This window comes from Kogia breviceps, chromosome 1 (assembly GCF_026419965.1).
Source record: "Kogia breviceps isolate mKogBre1 chromosome 1, mKogBre1 haplotype 1, whole genome shotgun sequence".
In the NCBI taxonomy this organism is placed as follows: Eukaryota; Metazoa; Chordata; class Mammalia; order Artiodactyla; family Physeteridae; genus Kogia; species Kogia breviceps.
In genome coordinates, this window is record NC_081310.1 from 91,340,650 (window position 1) to 91,359,154 (window position 18,505).

The 18,505-nt window shown below is 44.8% G+C and overlaps 1 protein-coding gene across 3 annotated transcripts; it reads left to right on the forward strand.

Annotated features, from left to right (window-relative positions):
• The first annotated feature begins 8,765 nt into the window (after positions 1-8,765).
• FCRLB (Fc receptor like B) lies at positions 8,766-14,021 on the forward strand. Of its 3 annotated transcripts, none has more exons than XM_059037847.2 (6): positions 8,766-8,796; positions 9,108-9,128; positions 9,462-9,716; positions 11,297-11,563; positions 12,221-12,511; positions 12,795-14,021. In XM_059037847.2, exons 1-6 carry the CDS (start codon positions 8,766-8,768, stop codon positions 13,208-13,210), a joined length of 1,281 nt encoding a protein of 426 aa, XP_058893830.1. In that variant the 3' UTR covers positions 13,211-14,021. The 3 variants fall into 3 exon arrangements, with proteins under 3 accessions (XP_058893830.1, XP_058893814.1, XP_058893822.1); XM_059037831.2 differs by having other exon boundaries at positions 12,366-12,511; positions 12,795-13,078; XM_059037839.2 differs by lacking the exon at positions 9,108-9,128 and having other exon boundaries at positions 12,366-12,511; positions 12,795-13,078.
• The last annotated feature ends 4,484 nt before the right edge of the window (positions 14,022-18,505 follow it).

The window sequence follows — 18,505 nt, forward strand, 5'->3', positions numbered from 1 at the left end:
AAAGTGATAATTGGAATTTAGTTATAATTGTATATTCTCCCTTAACATGACAACATATTCCTGCTCTATCTAGACCAGGAGTTGCCTTCTGTTGCCCAGACCAGAATCTGGTGATTGAAAGAGAAGCAATGAGATGATAAATTTAATGCAGCAATCTCAACCAAGGGCAATCCCTCCCCACCTTAGGGGACATTTGGCAATGTCTGGAGAAATTTTTGATTTATACATTGCGGGGAGGGTGTGCTACTGGTGTCTAGTGAGTAGAAGCCGGGGATGCTGCTAAACATCCTATAATACACAGAACAGCCTTCCACAACAAAGGATTATCTGGTCCAAAATGCCAATAGTGCTGAGGTTGGGAAACCCCAGCCTAATGGAGGTGTTGGACTCTGGGATGGACCTTTGCTTCTTCTGCTTATTCTCTCCTCCTAGCCTTATTCAGCAAATATTAATTACGTGTTGGTATTTTGTTGACCTCTGCTACATACCCAAGTTGATGCTATGTTAAGTATCCCCATAAGACAGTGTCTCTGTCTATAGAAAGTTTACAATTTGGGATGGAGGGGCAGTAATACTCCTACCCATTAAACAATTAAAGCAGGGTATATAAAAATTTCCCATAGGATCCTACTGGACTCAGAAACATGTGATTGAGTAGAAGAATGCCAGAGCAGCAATTCTTTAAAAATATACATAAATCTATTTTGGTACCATAGTAATACTTTTTTTTCTTTGCTTGGACTGCTATTGTACATTCTCAGCCAATGAGAGCTAGCCTGCCAGACTCTACAGTAACCTTTGGTCAGTGAGTTAACACACCATTTTATGACCTCAGCCAAAGAGCATTCTACCATGTTTCTCCTAAATCATGTGGTATGAGGTTATCCAGTGTACTTTTTCTTTGTGCCATTTATTCTGTGTGTAGTTTGGACCCACAGTGATTTACAAAATATGTACATATGATCGTTCCAGACATGCCACAAAGAAATAAAGGAATAGAATCATGCTGGATGTTAAAATTCGAATTTTATGGTGGTTCCTAACTCCCTCTAAAATGCCATTTTATGGTGGCTCCTAACACCTTCAAGTGGAAAGATCAGAAAGTAACTGGAAATTGGTAAAAGTCCACAAATATCACTTCAGGATGAGAGGATCGATTAACAACTGTATGAATGGGAGTTGCAAGAAATTATGACCAGAGATATGTCATTTGGTGGATGACCAAAGCGGAAGCTCAACTGCCGGTGGACTATGCCAGCTAATGGTACCATGTTCATGAATGCATCCTGCAAGCTCATGCTAAATAAGGAAGTCATGTACAGACAATAAAAGCTAATCGAGATCAAGGAAGGAAGAAATGGGTACAGCTGGCTAAGTGTCTCACTTCTGTACTCCTCATCCATGTGTCTCTGTGGACCTCTATCATCACACTGCATTTGAATTTTTTACTATCTTATTTCTGTTCACTAGAGGGTGAGCTCTTTGAGAGCTTCTTGAGATCTCTGTTCCACATTGACTCATTGGTGTCTAGTTTAATGAGGCATTTTTAAACTCTCAGTAAATTTTGTTTCGTTGAATTGAATTGGGTCAGCATAATAAGGGAAGGCATCATGAAGAAGATGGGAATTAAGCTGAACCTTAAAGGGTGAGTGGTATGTCTGACATCAGCAAAATCTCCAGATTCTCCCCAAGGGACCCAGATTAGGTCAGGAACTTGGAAGCCTCAGGGAGAGAATCTGCTATCATCAGGGATGAGGAAGGCAAAAACATAACTGAAAGAATGAGAGAGAGAGACACACACACACACAGAGAGAGAGAGTGAGAGAGCTTTTATCTGTCTCTACCTGTCCTGGAGAAGTTGGAGAGGGGGTGGGAAAGAGGAATTGTTATACTAGATTGGGTTTATGGCCTGTGCAGTTTAGGATTCTGTAACCCACAGAGTTCCTAATGCAGCTACACTGGCTGTTATCTCTGAAATAAACATTAGATACAAAGCACATCTATTATCTTGTAAAGGCGAATACTTGCATACCCTATAACCCAGAATTCCATACCTGGGTATATATGCCGAGTACATGTATACCACAAGACAAGTACAATTATGTTCATAATAACACTATTTGTAAAATCAATACTTTGGAGTCAATTCAGTTGTCCAACGGAAAAATGGATAAGTTGTGCTATCTTCACAGAACAGAATACTATACAACAGTAGTATAAATGAACCATAGCTACAATGCAGCAACATAAAGGAATATCAGGAATATTAACATTCAGTGAAAAAAGCAAGTCCCAGAAGATACCATATGGTGTGATGCCCTTTATACAAAGGAATATATTGTTTAACCATTCACTCATACATATGATAAACCTTTTTAAAAAGGCACAAAAATGGAAACACCAAGGCCAGGATAGTAGTTTCCTCCGAGGGGCTAATGGGAGAAACCATCGGGGAGGAGCACATAGGTAGATATAAATTATTAATTTTTTTTTATTTTAAAAATTTATTTATTTATTTTTGGCTGCATTGGGTTTTCGTTGCTGCACGCGGGCTTTTTTAGTTGTGGCGAGCGGGAGGCTACTCTTCGTTGCAGTGCTCAGGCTTCTCATTGCTGTGGCTTCTCTTGTTGTGGAGCATGGGCTTTAGGCGTGTGGGCTTCAGTAGTTGTGGCATGTGGGCTCTGGAGCGCAGGCTCGGTAGTTGTGGCGCACGGACTTAGTTGCTCTGTGGCATGCAGGATCTTCCCGGACCAGGGCTCGAACCCGTGTTCCATGCACTGGCAGACAGATTCTTAACCACTGCCCCACCAGGGAAGCCCTAAATTATTAAGTTTTAAAATCTTCTCAGAGTAGGAATTTAGGCCTCCTTAAATATATATATATATATTTCTCTAAATCATCTTCAAATTCCTTTATGTTTTCTGCCATTGTCTTTTCTTAGAGGTAATAAGAAGCCAAGTTTATTACCTACAGTATGAAGTAGTTCTTTTCCTTTACTGATCCCCAAGTAACCCCACCTTACTAAAGATTGCCCCCAGTATACCCTTAGTATTGCTGGATTTGGTGAACATTTTTTTGTTGACCTTAAAGACATGACTGTAGATGTTTCACACATTTTCCCAGCCAGACAAGACAGCTAATTTTTGTCAGTACAGAAGCACCTTCATTTAATTTGATATTTATGTGCAAAGTACTGTGCAAGGTTCTATAAGAAAAAAAGAAGACAAATTTAACATGATCTCTGCTCTCAAAGGAGAGTTCAATGGAAGCTTATGAAGAAAATCCCACCTCATAGATTTGTAGTTGCATTTTAAGAGCCTTTTCATATAATTGTGGATATTCTTCTTTGATGCTTCCTGAAAACTCGACAAGGGGTAGTTTCTTAAACAGGAGTTGCATTATGGAATCTGAAACCATAGCAACAAGCGTTTCTTACTCTGTTACATTAAAATTCATTGGTCCTTCTTGTACTTTAAACAGATCTTTCACCCATGCATTGGTCGGTTGAAAATATTTGTTCACAAAGTTATACAGATCTTTCAAATGTTGATACCATCTCACTATATACAATATTTTAAAAATCGAATGTAATATCACGACCAATATCTTCAGAAAAGTCTTTAATTACTGGGAAGCCGTCAAGCTCGTGATCATGAATACAAATTTTTCCAAAATTCTAATTTTCATTTGAAAGTTTGAGTTTCATCATTGGCAATAATTACTGTCAGATGTTTTCCTTGAAGTGACAGACTCACTTTGTTCACCTTTGAGAAGATGTCTGAGAAATACCCAAGTCTGAATGACCATAGTTTTTTAGTCATTCTTTCCATTAAAAATGGTATTCCGAGGGCTTCCCTGGTGGCACAGTGGTTGAGAGTCCGCCTGCCGATGCACGGGACACGGGTTTGTACCCCAGTCCGGGAAGATCCCACATGCCATGGAGTGGCTGGGCCCGTGAGCCATGGCCACTGGGCCTGCACGTCCAGAGCCTGTGCCTCGCAACGGGAGAGGCCATAACAGTGAGAGGCCCACGTACAGAAAAAAAAAAAAAAAAAAATGGTATTCCAAGAAAAAGAGTAGCTTGTTCTGGTTCAGCTCAGAACTCAATTGTGTAACAGCTTTCAATGAAGACAGCCTTTGTATTTCAGTACAGAAGTGCATACTTCCTATTTCATCACACAGAATATTAAAAATATGTATATTTTGAGCTCAAAATTTAATAAAACTAATTTTAAAAATTATTTCATCAAGGTTTGGTTTTGGTTTTGGTTTCTTACTGTGAGTGCATAACTTAACGGTGAAAAATACAGTTTGGTGCCACTGCCTTAAATTGTGCTTTGGAGTTAGCAGTTTTATCCCCTGTTGCTTTATGCCATCAATGCAAGTGTCAACCTAGTGGAAAAGACAAATAACCTCTTAGTATTATTATAAACATAGTTTTGACTTTGCACCCCCCTTAAAGGGTCATTAGAACCCCCAGGTATCTACAGACCAAAGTGAGAATTATTGAACTAGATCATTCTTAAAGCCCAGCCTGACACTACTCTCAGAAATCCCAATATTTATGCATTTCTGAAGAGAAGACCCCATTTATTTTTCTATTCCTAAATCAGTTATCTAGGTATCATAAAATAATTTTGACCTCAACTTAGGTCAATCATTTTAATGCTTTTAATTGGATGCTTTTTAAAAGTCTAAGTTGGTTATATTACATGTTTCTTTATTCCTTTGTACATCTATGAGAAGAAGCAACAGCTTCTGCACAGCAATGGAAATAATCAACAGAGTGAAATGGGAGAAAATATTTGCAAACCCTGTATCTGAAAAGGGGTTAACATCCAAAATATATAAGAAACTCAAACAACTTAATAGCAAAAAAACCAATAACCAGATTAAAAAAATGGTAAAGAATCTGAATAGACATTTCTCAAAAAACGACATACAGATGGCCAATGGGTATATATCATAAAAAGGTGCTCTATGTCACTAATCATCAGGGAAATGCAAACTAAAACCACAATAGGATATCACCCCACACCTGTCAGAATGGCTGTTATCAAAAAGACAAAAGATAACAAGTGTTGGCAAGGCTGTGCAGAAAACGGAACACTTGTGCACTGTTGGTGGGAATGCAAATTTGTGTAGCCACTATGGAAAACAGTATGGAGATTACTCAAAAAATTAAAAATAGAACTGCCTAATGAACAGTAATTCCACTTCTGGATATATATCTAAAGGAAGTGAAATCTGTATCTCAAAGAGACATCTGCATTCCCATGTTCATTGCAGCATTATTTACAATAGCCAAGATGTGAACACAACCTAAATGTCAACAAATGAATGGATAAAGAAAATGTGATATATGTGTATATATACTATATTATATATACTATATATTGTATGTATTATATATATATTATACACACAATGGAATATTATTCAGCCATTAAAAAAAAAGAAAATCCTGGGCTTCCCTGGTGGCGCAGTGGTTGAGAGTCCGCCTGCCGATGCAGGGGACACAGGTTCGTGCCCCTGTCTGGGAAGATCCCACGTGCCACGGAATGGCTGGGCCCGTGAGCCATAGCTGCTGAGCCTGTGCGTCCAAGAGCCTGTGCTCCGCAACGGGAGAAGCCACAGCAGTGAGAGGTCCGCGTACCACAAAAAACAAACAAACAAACAAACAAAAGAAAATCCTGCCATTCACAACAATATGGATGAACTTGGAAGACATTATGCCAAGTGAAATAAGCCAGACACAGAAAGACAAATATTGCATTATCTCATTTATGTGTGGGATCTGAAATAGCCAAACTCGTAGAAGCAAAGAGTAGAATGGTGGTTGTCAGGGGCTGGGGGAGAGAGAGAGAGAGAAAGTTGAGTATGAGGAATTGGCTCATGAGATTATGGAGGCTAAGAAGTCCCATGATCTGCCATCTGCAAACTGGAGACCTAGGAGGGGATAACTGAGTCTGAATCCAAAGGCCTGAGAACCAAGGGAGTCAATGATGTAAATCCCAGTTCAAGGGCCGGAGAAGGTGAGGTGAGATGTCTCAGCTCAATCATCGAGGAAGAAAAAAAAAAAAAGAGGCAAATTCCTCTAAACCCTGGGTTTTGTTCTAAAGAGAAAATAATATCTAAAACACAATATCATTTATGTAAATTAATAATAGAAAATATTTCTCAAGCGTAAGTATGTGCATGTATAAAGGATTGTAGACATTATATAGTAGGTGCTCATGTGGGGGAGAGAATGGTAATGTGAATGAAGGTAAAAAATCATAATGAGAGGAGACTTGAAAAGACTAGTGATGACAGTCTGCCGTGAGCATGAGAGACAGAGCAGATTTTAGAGTGAGACAGATTTCTATTCAAATTCCATTTCTATCACCATAGTTTCCACACATGTAAAATGGAGATAATAATAATCCTTCCTTAAAGGGCCCTTGTGGGGATTAAATAAAGTAACATCTGTGAAGCACTTGGCGTGGTGCTGGTGACATGCTCACGGCTGCAGCACTCACTGAAAGTAAGCTGGTGTCATCAACGGCGACAGCAGCAATATCCCATTATCATCACTGAAAACGTCTTGTTCCTCAGAATTCTTATCAGATGATGGCATACCTTGTCCAGAAATTATGTCGTGATAGGCTTCAAACGATTGCTCAGGTAACAAATGATAACTGTTAAATTTCTCTGCAGAGTAAAGGCGTGAAGAATGAGAAATTCTACAGGGAAAAGTCCTGGATGGAGAAAAAGATCCAATTTGGGAAAAATTCAGAAGAAAGCCTAGAATAAAGAAGTGTGGGTGGGACATTCTTCAAGCCAAAATTTGAGCACTGTATGATATGAAACCTATGGGTGATTCTAGAGATTTTCAGGGAAGATCGGACACCTCACGAATTTTGAGTGCAATCAAGTTTCTTATGGAGGGACTTCCCTCGTGGTCCAGTGGTTAAGACTCCGTGCTCCCAATGCTGAGGGCCTGGGTTGATCCCTGGTCAGGGAACTAGATCCCACATGCTGCAACTCAAAAAAAAAAAAAAAAAGATCCTGCGTGCTGCAACTAAGGCCCAGCACAGCCAAATAAATAAATAAATATTATTTTTAAAAACCCAATTCAACTGCCTAAATACATGAATCACCTCTAATGACTTAAAAAAAAGTTTCTTATGGAATCAGGTGAAGAGGCTGAGATCTGTCTTCTGAGTGATAAGAAGCCAAAACAGTGTCAGCTTGTGTAGACTAAGGGACAGCTGATGGGTGCATTACATTCTTATCATAGAGGTGGTGACCTGGTGCAGAGGTCAGACCTTGGGGGCAGGCTGTGGATGATGTGGGAAGGCCCACACATGCCCCGGATGAGGCATCAGGCAGGAGGTGGGGAAGCTGGGGGCACTGCCTAGGCTGCCCCCCCCCCCAAAGCAGGCAGTTTATAATCTCTGTTCCTAGTATCTAGCTCTCTCCCTCCCCGACTGCTGAGCACCTTATCAATTACCTCCCTACTGTTCAGACCCATATGACTCTCTTTTATCAACACATGCTCTCAAAACAGGATCCGAAGTGACCAGCTTAATTTAAAGGACCAATCACACTTCCCTAACGGGCACCTGCATTTCAACAAGGACTAGCACATTAAGAGAAACTATGAGGGAATTCTCTGAGTGAAGCTTTGGGCATCAGCAAGGAAGAGGGGAAGGGACTGTCTTTAAGAGAGTTGACAGGGTCTGATAATCGATCTCCTTCCTGCCAGAGCTCCAAGGGAAGGAGATGTCCCAGTATTAAACAGCCACGGGTAAGGACAGAAGACGGTTCAAGCAGACATACTATCAGGTTGGAAAATTCATTAAGTATTTACAGGAGAATTCAGGTTCCCCATTGCTCAGGGTATGATCACATGGCTTGGAAAGCACAAGAAGTAGAGTTGGGAGGACGGTTCTGAGAAGCTTCTAAGGGGCTGATGCAGTGACTTCTCTAACACAGGTAAGGACTATTAGAACTGGGGCATGGTTGGGGACAGATAGAAGGAAGGAAGGCACAAGTGAGTGGAGATGCTATAGGGTGAGATCATTGCGATGGGTAGGAAAGAAGTGTTTTCTAATTTCTGAAGGTTTAAGGTTTCAGGAAGGGAGAAAGGGGAAACATAACATTTCTATTCTTGACTGTGACACTGTAAGACAGTGACAGAGAAGGTGGTTGGTGAGTCATGCTTTTCTGTCTATTCACCCATGGGAGGATGTGAACTCTGGGTGCACACAATCCTGTGTCAACCTCACTAGGCCTCGCACCAATGTCTGTCACTGGGAAGTGAGCAGAATAAACCTCCTGGGTGGACCTCAAGGGCATGAAGATGTCTTTCTCAGCTGAGGCTTATGGAGCCTGCTGGAGGAGGGGGAGGAGGTGGGATGGGAGTGGGATGTCACTTGCCAGAGTCTGGGGTTCTGTGTGGCTTTCGTGGGCTGAAAAGGGCACAGACTCTGCTCAGCAGGCCTTCTCTACAGGAGTTGGGGCTGGCCTGAGATGTGAGTTGGCTTCAGGGGTTGCAGGTGGGACAATGTTTGGTGTTTGGGACACCTGAGAGTTGACACGTATCCAGCCTGTCTCCTGCTCTCTCCAGTCCACCTTCTTCAGAAATTAGAAATGGGTGGGAGAAGCAGCAGTGTCTCCGAGTACTCAGTGGTCAGCACTGGCCATCTTCTCTCTCTCTCTTCCCTCATCCCACGCCAGTGCATCCCCATTGGTCTACAGCTGCTGCTGGCAGATCCATCATGTGGGAACTGACAGCCCTCCTGCTCCTGGGTGAGTCCTCAATGAGGTGACAGTGGCATAGGACTTTGGGTGTGGGGAAGAGTGGGGGCCAGGGTATTTCTGTGTGTGTGTGTGTGTGTGTGTGTGTGTGTGTGTGTGTTGGGGGGAATATTCAATCCTTGATTCGTTTATTTTTGGAGAGAAAAAGAGGAAGGGGCTTTCTGAGAGCTGAGAGAAATAAAGGCAGAAGAAAAACAGGTCCTGAGACTGGTTGAATCTTTCCTATGATCAAGAGAGTCCCTTTCTTTCCTCTCATCTCCAACATTCTCCTTCTTCTTGCTTCTTTATTTCTTGTTTTGCAGTTCCAAGCAGTGGGCAAGCTGGTGAGTCTTACACATCCCTCATCCAAATTTTCTACAACTTCCACTCCAACCATCCTAAGTGACCTGCTTGGGTACTCCCCTCTTCTTAGCTGTTCTGGGGTAGTGACTCTTCTCATGGCTCCTCAATCTCAGTGACTCAGTTTGCCTGTAGGCACTGCCACTTAGAAATGGTGCTGAGCAGGAGACTAGTTTGTAGCCCAATGTGGTCTCTCCTCTCACAGGGATGGGTCCTGGAAGCTAGCATTTTCTGAGATTTCCCAACCTCAGACCTCATCTTTGGGCACCTCACCTTCTCTTTTTCACATTGCCCCCTCCCATACCCCACCTTCCCAGCTACTCTGGAGAAGCCCATATTGTCTCTACACCCACCCTGGACCACAATCTTCAAGGGGGAAAGGGTAACCTTGCGGTGTGATGGGTACCACCCTCTGCTCCTGGAACTCCGACCCATCAGCACTCTCTGGTATTTGGGCCACCTACTCCTGCCCTCTCACAAGAAGAGCATTGAGGTGCAGACACCAGGGGTGTATCGATGCCAGACACGGGGAGCACCTGTCAGTGACCCCATCCACCTCTCCGTATCCAATGGTGAGTGTTTGAGCACGGGGGAGGGGCAGCACACATGTCCGCTGGTAGTGATGGCCCTTCTGTGGGGGAGGACACTGGGCCACTCCCATTAGGGCAGGAAGGAGGGGGTTATATTGAGTCTCTGGGGCCAGGCAGGGACCTGCTTGGCACTATGTGAGAGATGCAGTAAGCCTTGTGTGACCCCAAAGGTCCCCTTACCATCCTGCCACAATGGACACTAAATAAACATTTCTGTTCATTTATAGCTCAGAAGAGAAGAGGCTCCAAGGACCTGGTATACTGAATAGAGAACTTCTGAGGAGGGGGGTTGGGTAGGGAGAGAAAGGGCAAAGCAAAGCAGGAAAAGTGAGGGTCCCTGGGCAGGATGCATGCAGCTGGGGGAATTACTCCTGCTTGAACAGTGTGATGCTTCTCAATGCCTCCCATCACTAAAATATGGCCAATGTTAGTATCTATTTCTTTGGTTGTTGTGAAGATTAAAAATGAATTATGATAGGTTTTCAAAGAAAAAAGCAGATGAAGAAAGCACTTCAGCAAAATTTTATTATACATATGTACACATGTGTACATAAGAGTCAATTAAGAAACTAATTCCCTGAGGGATAAAGGATTTCCAAACAGGGTAAGAGAAATAACAGTAATTTGTTCATTAGGGCACAGGATTGGCTACTTTGTAGGGAATATTATGTCATTTTAGCCCGATAGGCTATATTTTGCATTCAGAATTTAAAGATCATCACTCAGTGTTCAGATTAGCACTTATACTTCACATCCATACTCTGTGGTTTCTTGTTTGGAAATTGATAGCGAGTACAGATAAGATATTGAATATGATAGATGGTAGTTACTGCTTGCAGAACTGTGAGTAGCACAGAGATTGTGGCTATCACTTGCAGAGTTCTTTCTCGATGTAAAACACCTAAAGTGGCATCTAGCAGACACTAGGGCTATGTAAGTTTTGGCTATGATGATGATGGTGATCAGGTAAATAAGGGTGCTGGGGGAAGTGCCTAAGGCTGGGGGTGGGGTCAGGTAAGTTTTCTCAAGGAGACAGGATCTAAGCCCAGATCTGCAAGATAAGTAGGCCTCAACTACAGCAGGTGAAGGGGTCTTCTTGGCAGATACAAAGCCTCTGGGCTCAGGGCAGGGCCAGTTCTCCCAGCAGTCCAGTATGCATGGACTTAGCCTGCATTAGGAATGGAAGGTGGAGAGAGAAAAGGAGATATGGGGCAGGGGAGAATCCTGAGATAGTGCTGAAAAGGCAGGCAGGGGGCAGGTCAGGAAGGCCCTGATACCATCCTAAGGAGTTTAAACTGGATTCTGATGGGCATTACTCTTTGAGGCTGAACCCAGACGCAGGCATCTTTGTCTTCTTAGTACCTAATAAAAGGCTGGCCTTCCCCTTTCCTTCCCACTCACCTTCTGATGCTTCTTGTTCTGAGGCTCCTGGGGTGCCCAGTAAGCGGGGAGGGAGTTGGTGAGGAGAAAGGGGAAGGAGCGGGGAGCAGGGAGGCAGAGAAGTATGGGAGACCCCAAGGGCTGGACTTTCTCTTGGAGTCTGTCTGTGCTGACTGTCGTAGACTGGCTGATCCTGCAAGTACCCTATGCTGCGGTGTTCGAGGGCGAGCCGCTGGTCATGCGCTGCCGCGGTTGGTACGACAAGGTCGTCTACAAACTTCACTACTACCACGATGGCCAACCCGTGCGCTACTTCCACTCCAGCGCCAACTACACTGTGCCCCAGGCGCGAGCCAGCGATAGCGGGCGCTACCAGTGCTCCGGCACCATGCGCATCCCGGTGGAGAGCGCGCCCATGTTCTCCGCCAAGGTGGCCGTGACCGTGCAAGGTGGGGGAGACTTGGGGCCGGGGAGGGAGGCAAAGGAGCCCTGGGAAATTCTGGGACAGAAACCAAGCGGGGAAAGGAGGGGCGGAGGTTACAGTAGCTGGCACATGGCGGATTTCTCTGCAGGACCAAGTACACGTTCTCCTCTTTTCCTCCTCAGTGAAGTCGCCCTTAATCTGTAGCCTGCGTGGGGGCAGGTGTCCCTTCTCCCCGATACACATCCAGATTCTAACTCCGGGTAGAGACCCCCATATTGGGGTCAGCTCTCTCCGCATCCCCAGCCAGAAAGACAGAGGCAGTAGATGGGATCACTGTGGGACTGGGGCGAGGCAACTGCTCCTGTGCGTCTTGCAAAGCAGGCGCAGAGACCCCCTTCTAGGCTGGTGAATCCGAGCTGGGTGTCACTCGGGAGGTGACACGAAGCGTCATACCTGGTCCCGCCTCCTTTCAAGCTCTCCCCTCCCTCGTGGACTCGTTCCCCACATTTCAAAAGACTTTCCTCCCTCCACGTGTACACATAACCTCCTCCCTGGTCGGCTACGGGGCCTTGTGGGAAACCGGGAGAGGGGTCGTGGGACCCAGGACCAGCCAGACCTGGTTCCCTGGGACCCTTGCGCCGGCCTAAAGTGCCTCCTTAGCCACTGGGCCCCCTCTCCGCAGAGCTGTTCCAGGCACCGGTGCTGAGGGTGATGGGCCGGGTGGAGGCTCGCGGCGCGGCGCTCGGAGGAGTGGTCTTGCGGTGCGAGACGCTCCTGCACCCTCAGAAGCGCGACACGCCGCTGCAGTTCGCCTTCTACAAGTACAGTCGCGCCGTGCGCCGCTTCGACTGGGGCGCCGAGTACACCGTCCCTGAGCCCGAGGTCGAGGAGCTGGAATCGCACTGGTGCGAAGTTGCTACCGCCAGCCGCAGCGTCCGGAAACGCAGCCGATGGCTGCAGCTTCCGGGGCGGGGTGAGTGACTGCCCTTCCGGAAGCCCACCCGGGCGGGTAGCCCTGCGTCCGCCCCTCTGAAACGCCTGTCTCCCCCGCCCCTCTTCTCTTCGCGCCTTCCATCTCCATCCCCCATTTCCGCCCGCCTCCCCCTTCCTTCCCTCCTCTCCTCCTCTGTTCCCACCCTCCTCACTCCCCTTACTCCCCTCCCTGGCCCGGCGCTTCTCTCCCACCCCCTCCTTACCCCGCAGCCCTTGGGAAAAGGATTTCAGCCGTGCGGTTCTCTGTGTGTTGGCGTTCACAGGTTCTTCCCCGGACGTGGCGTCCACCACCGTCCCGGTCCCACAGGCCGCGGCTTTGGCGCCCGGTAACAAGCCGCTTTCCTTCAGAAAGCCCCCGCTGTCCATATCGGTCCCGTCGGTCACCTCCGTCCCTAACACCACCTCAGCCGGCCTGCTGTTCCCCGCGGGCGGAGCCCCCACTGCTGGGCCACCGGCCTGCGCTCCGCTGACCCCCTTGGAACAAACCACTGGAGCCCTAAAACCCGACGTGGACCTTCTGCTCCGAGAAATGCAGCTGCTCAAAGACCTTCTCAGGCGGGTGGTCCTGGAATTAAAGGAGCCACAGGCCTTCCCAGAGCACAGGGACACACTCGAGACCCCCGCTTCCCATTTTGCTGTGAGTCAGGGAACCCCTGAGACCACTGCTGTGGAGAGCTGAGGGAGGGGGTGGCTACTGCCCCCTCTCCAGGCGTATCCATCCTTGGTCTCTCCTGCTTCCCATCACGTGGACACCCTACAAAGCCATCTCTGCACCCCTCTGTCTTACCGTGGCTTATAAAGTGTGGTCGCTGCCATGTCAGTCGAACAGCACATCCTTGTAACCACAAGGCCTTCCCTCTGATGGCTTCCTTCCCCTCACAGATTTCAGTAAGGAAGGAGAAACCTGTTACTTACTACTTTGAGGTATATGTTTGGAAGTTGAATTTAGTCATCCTTAGCTTTTCATATAAATCCACCCAACATGTATTTCAGCACAGGCAATTTTTTGGTACTTAAGGTTATTTGGTACTAAGCTCTTTGGAACATTTAAGGGTCAACTTGTAATTATTCATCATGAACTTAATGTTAAATTTTAAAAGACTTTCAGTTCTGTTTCTGATGAGTGTATACCCTCAAAGTCCTGGGCTAGTTTTAGACAGGGAAAGGGACTCGTGTGGGCCTCCATTCCAGGTTATAAAGGTCAGCATACTGTTAGACTCACCCAGATGCACCTCCTGCACCAACATAGCTAGACAGGCTGATGGGCTCTGGTGGCAGCAGGCAGGCCATGCTCACTTTAGCCTAACTAAACAAGTGGTACTATTAGCATCAAGAAATCTCTTTGAAGAAAGTTTAAGACAAATTCTCAAAATTGCTGAATGCTAGTTTTTAGCAGGTTCTTACCTCCCTAAGAGCCATTCCAACACTAACATACAATTCAATTTTTGTAAGTCCCTCATCTGCCTACTAAAACTATTGGTTTTCTGCAAGTCTGATGTGAATTATTCCCAGGAGGTTTATTTCTCATTGTGTCCTTACCCTTCATCAGTTATCCTTTACTGCTAAGACTTAGAACTGATACCAACTCTACCCTCCCATCCTTCTACTTGATACATATTCAGTCACAATGCAAATTCCCATTTCTTTCTGAACTATTAACCAGAATAACATCAACATACTTCATCCTTTTCTTCTTAGTATTATCTTCACCATGTTATTACTGCCAAGTCACTGAAATTATAAGAAAGAGAGAGGCAGGTGGGTACACACATAAATTACAGAGCAATGTGATAAGTGCTCTATGAAACACTGGGAATTCAGAGGAGGAAACTGAATCTTGAAAGAAGAGCAAGATTTCACCAAGTAGAGATGTGAAAAGATTGAGGGGTAGGGCATGCAGGCTGAGGGTGCAAAGGCAAAGAGACATAAAAGACCATGGTGTGTTTGTAGAGCTGCAAATAATTGAAAGTGGTTGGAGAATTATGTGTATTTATGCATGTGTGTGTGGGTGTGTGTGTTTTAGGGAGAAGGTGGCAGGAGATGAACATGGGGAAGTAGGAAGGGATCAGAACATGAAAGTCTTGTTAAGAGGTTCTTTAACCTGTTGGATATTTGGGATGGATATTTGGAAGCATTCCTTATTGAGGGCATCAATAAGCCTTACTGGAGGAGAAGCTAATTTAAAATTACAAAAGAGCAATCAAATAAACTGATCTCAGTGGACACTTGCTTAACCCTGAGGAGGTATGTCCAGGCCCTATAATCCAGTACTTGGGTTCTGGTTTACAAGGGTCTTTGTGGTTCTGATTTCCACCTTTCTAATGCAGGCTTAGCTCACTTCTCAGAAGTCTCCCCCAGCAAGCCTTCCCTGGCTAACCCCACTCTACTCCCGTGGCCCCTGAAGTTTCTGCCATCCCTGATCTAGACAGGAAGTGACTAGCATTAGTATCAAGAGTCTAAGTGTTACTCAGCCATAAAAAGAAATGAAACTGAGTTATTTGTAATGAGGTGGATAGGCCTGGAGTCTGTCATACAGAGTGAAGTAAGTCAGAAGGAGAAAAACAAATACCGTATGCTAACACATATATATGGACTCTAAGGGAAAAAAAAGTCATGAAGAGATTAGTGGTAGGACAGGAATAAAACATAGACCTACTAGAGCATGGACTTGAGGATATGGGGAGGGGTAAGGGTAAGCGGTGACGATGTGAGAGAGTGGCAGGGACATATACACACTACCAAATGTAAATTAGATAGCTAGTGGGAAGCTGCCACATAGCACAGGGAGATCACCTCTGTGCTTTGTGACCACCTAGAGGGGTGGGATAGGGAGGGTGGGAGAGAGGGTGATGCAAGAGGGAAGAGACATGGGAACATATGTATGTGTATAACTGATTCACTTTGTTGTAAAGGAGAAACTAACACACTATAGTAAAACAGTTATACTCAAATAAAGATGTTTAAAAAAAAGAGTCTAAGTAATCAAAGAATCGAGTCATTAAAAAAAAATCAGTTGATAGGTATAACTGATTCATTTTGCTGCACAGCAAAAATTAACACAACACTGTAAAAGAACTATACTCCAATAAAAATTAATTTAAAAACTCAGTTGATCATTTTTTAAGAGCAAAAGAGTGAAATAGCCATTCAAAAGAGTTTTATCTCTTCAGTATCTCCTCATCAACACCTTGTTAGCAGCCACAATATCTTTCTTCCTGTCCTGACACATACCTCCATTTAGGGCTACGGATATGGGGAGTGGGGAAGAACAAGAACTTATGGGTTAGAATGATGTGTGTGTGGTGGGGGAAAGAGTGAGTTTTATGCCCTCTAGTCTCCACTGTCTTTAAGCCCCCCAGCTCTCGTTGATCTTCCCCTACAATACCTGTTAATGATCTCCGGGGAAGACGTGCACTAAGGAAATATCAAGAGATATCAGACAGGCAGCTTACTGGCCATGCTCCTCTGGGGAAAAAAAAGTCCTCATCCAGCTTCTGTTTCAGGTTCTAACATGCATTTAGGGAAACATTGGGCTAGCCCAGGCTGCCTAAGGAGAATCTCAGGCTCATTCCCAAGCAGCAAGGGTAGCAATAAAATGCTGGAGAAGCCTGGGGAGGAAGCTGCTTCTCTCTGGTTCTCTGATCACTTCTGTGTCTCAGACTCAGACCTCAACCCTAAACCTGTGGGAGTTCATACCAGATACCAGGCAAAGAACCCAAATGTCCTCCACCAGAGAGCAGAAAGGGTTCTGGCAAGTTTCATTTGGATCTCAGCTTTACTCTCTCATTCTGTCCTCCCTGAGTCTAAGTTTCTTATGTGGACTTAACTCAACTCTTTGGGTTCTACATTTCTGACTTTTTCCCTAAAAGAGTGAATCACATCCTCTGGGTTAATGTCCAAACTCCCTATCATGACATATAGAGTAGTCACACTAACCACTTGCTCTTTCCCAAGCACACCAGCCTCTTTCATGCCTCTGTGCCTTTACATATACTTTGGCCTCAACCCCTGTTGGTGGGGAGTGGGCTGCACACACCTTCTGAGCTCAAGATCTCTCATTTGTCAAAAGAGGGAAATAAGGGTACCCTTACAGAGAGAGACAGACAAAGAGACTTTTTCATTACTAGAGGTTTTAAGACATGGGATGGTAAGGTGCTTAAAAGCACAGAAGAGGAGCACTAAACTCAGTGTGGAGGTTCACAAATCACTTACCAGAGGGATGGTATTTGCCAGTTCCTACTGATGAGCTCTTAGATTATTTTTAAACTTTTGCTGTTTTATTTTTTTTTTTATTTATTTTTTTTGTGGTACGCGGGCCTCTCACTGTTGTGGCCTCTCCCGTTGCGGAGCACAGGCTCCGGACGCGCAGGCCCAGCAGCCATGGCTCACGGGCCCAGCTGCTCCGCGGTATGTGGGATCTTCCCGAACCGGGGCACGAACCCGTGTCCCCTGCATCGGCAGGCGGATTCTCAACCACTGCGCCACCAGGGAAGCCCGCTTTTGCTGTTTTAAATTATCCTGCAATTAATATTCTTACACCTATATCTTTTTTTTTTTTTTTTTTTTCCGGTACGCGGGCCTCTCACTGTTGTGGCCTCTCCCGTTGCGGAGCACAGGCTCGGGACGCGCAGGCTCAGCGGCCATGGCTCACGGGCCCAGCTGCTCCGCGGCATGTGGGATCTTCCCGGACCGGGGCACGAACCCGTGTCCCCTGCATCGGCAGGCGGACTCTCAACCACTGCGCCACCAGGGAAGCCCTTTACACCTATATCTTTATGCACATATTTGAACATATCTGTGGGATAAACTAAACTTAAGTAGAATTGCTGAATCAAAGAATGTGAGTCTTTTTAAATTGTAATAGATATTTTCAAATTATGCATGAGAGAGCTTGTTTCTCTTACCCTAGTCAAGATAGTACATCATTATACTTATATATTTCTTAATTAGACCCAGAGAACCTCTTGACTCTTTATCTGCTATTGAATTCCCCCAGTTGGATCTTGGTAACATTACTAACCTTGTGTTGTGCAACAGCCCAGCAGTACAGTCCTTCCAGAGTCAATATCCCTGTTTGTAATCCTAACCCATCCATCTTCTGAATTCTTGTTAGCTGGTCTGCAGTTAACTAAGAGAAATGTACTCCTGTCTATATTTCCTTATTAAATGAGAACTTTCTGCCAAGTAGCGCTCTTATTCCAAGCCAGGTCATCCTGGTTCTTCATCAAATTCTCAACATGTACTACAGTTTGCCCATATTGGTTTAGTTTATTCCCCAGTCATTACACCTGCAAAGATAACTGGTTTCAATGCTTGACATTCTAATTATAACAAGGCCTCATGTAACTGTACATCCCTGATTCAGCTAACATCTGAGGCTGAAGAATTGGTATAGTACACGTTAGCCTTTTTCAGTTCAAAGGAGCCGATCTCATTACAGTGATGTGGGAAATGACCACTCTCCCATTTCTTTGCAGTTAATATGCTCTTAATGTAGCATGTTAAGTTGTAATAGCCAAGCTAATTAGCTTTGGACCTAGAGATGACAGAGTATAGAAATTAAGAACCTGGCTGAGCAGTTGGGTTCAAACATGGGTTCAAACATCACTTTTACTACTTACCAGCTGTATAGCCTTGGGCAAGATACTCTGTCTCTGAAGTTGTGTTTCCTCATCTTCAAGGCATAATTATAATAGTATCTTCCTTACAGAACTGCTAGAAGGATTAAAAGAGATTATGCAAGTAACATACTTGGTAGAAGCAGTAAATTGTTATTATGACTGTTAATTCACTGAATCTAAAATGACGTTGACTGTAGGTTGCACCATTAAAGAGAACACTAAGAAAAGAAATTGTGGCCAGGTAGCCACATGATGTCTTTTAGGCTTAATTAGAAACAGAAAATTAAAAAATCAGAATCACTCTAAATATTCATAAAAGAGGACACTATAAGGGAAATAATTTGGGTAAGGTA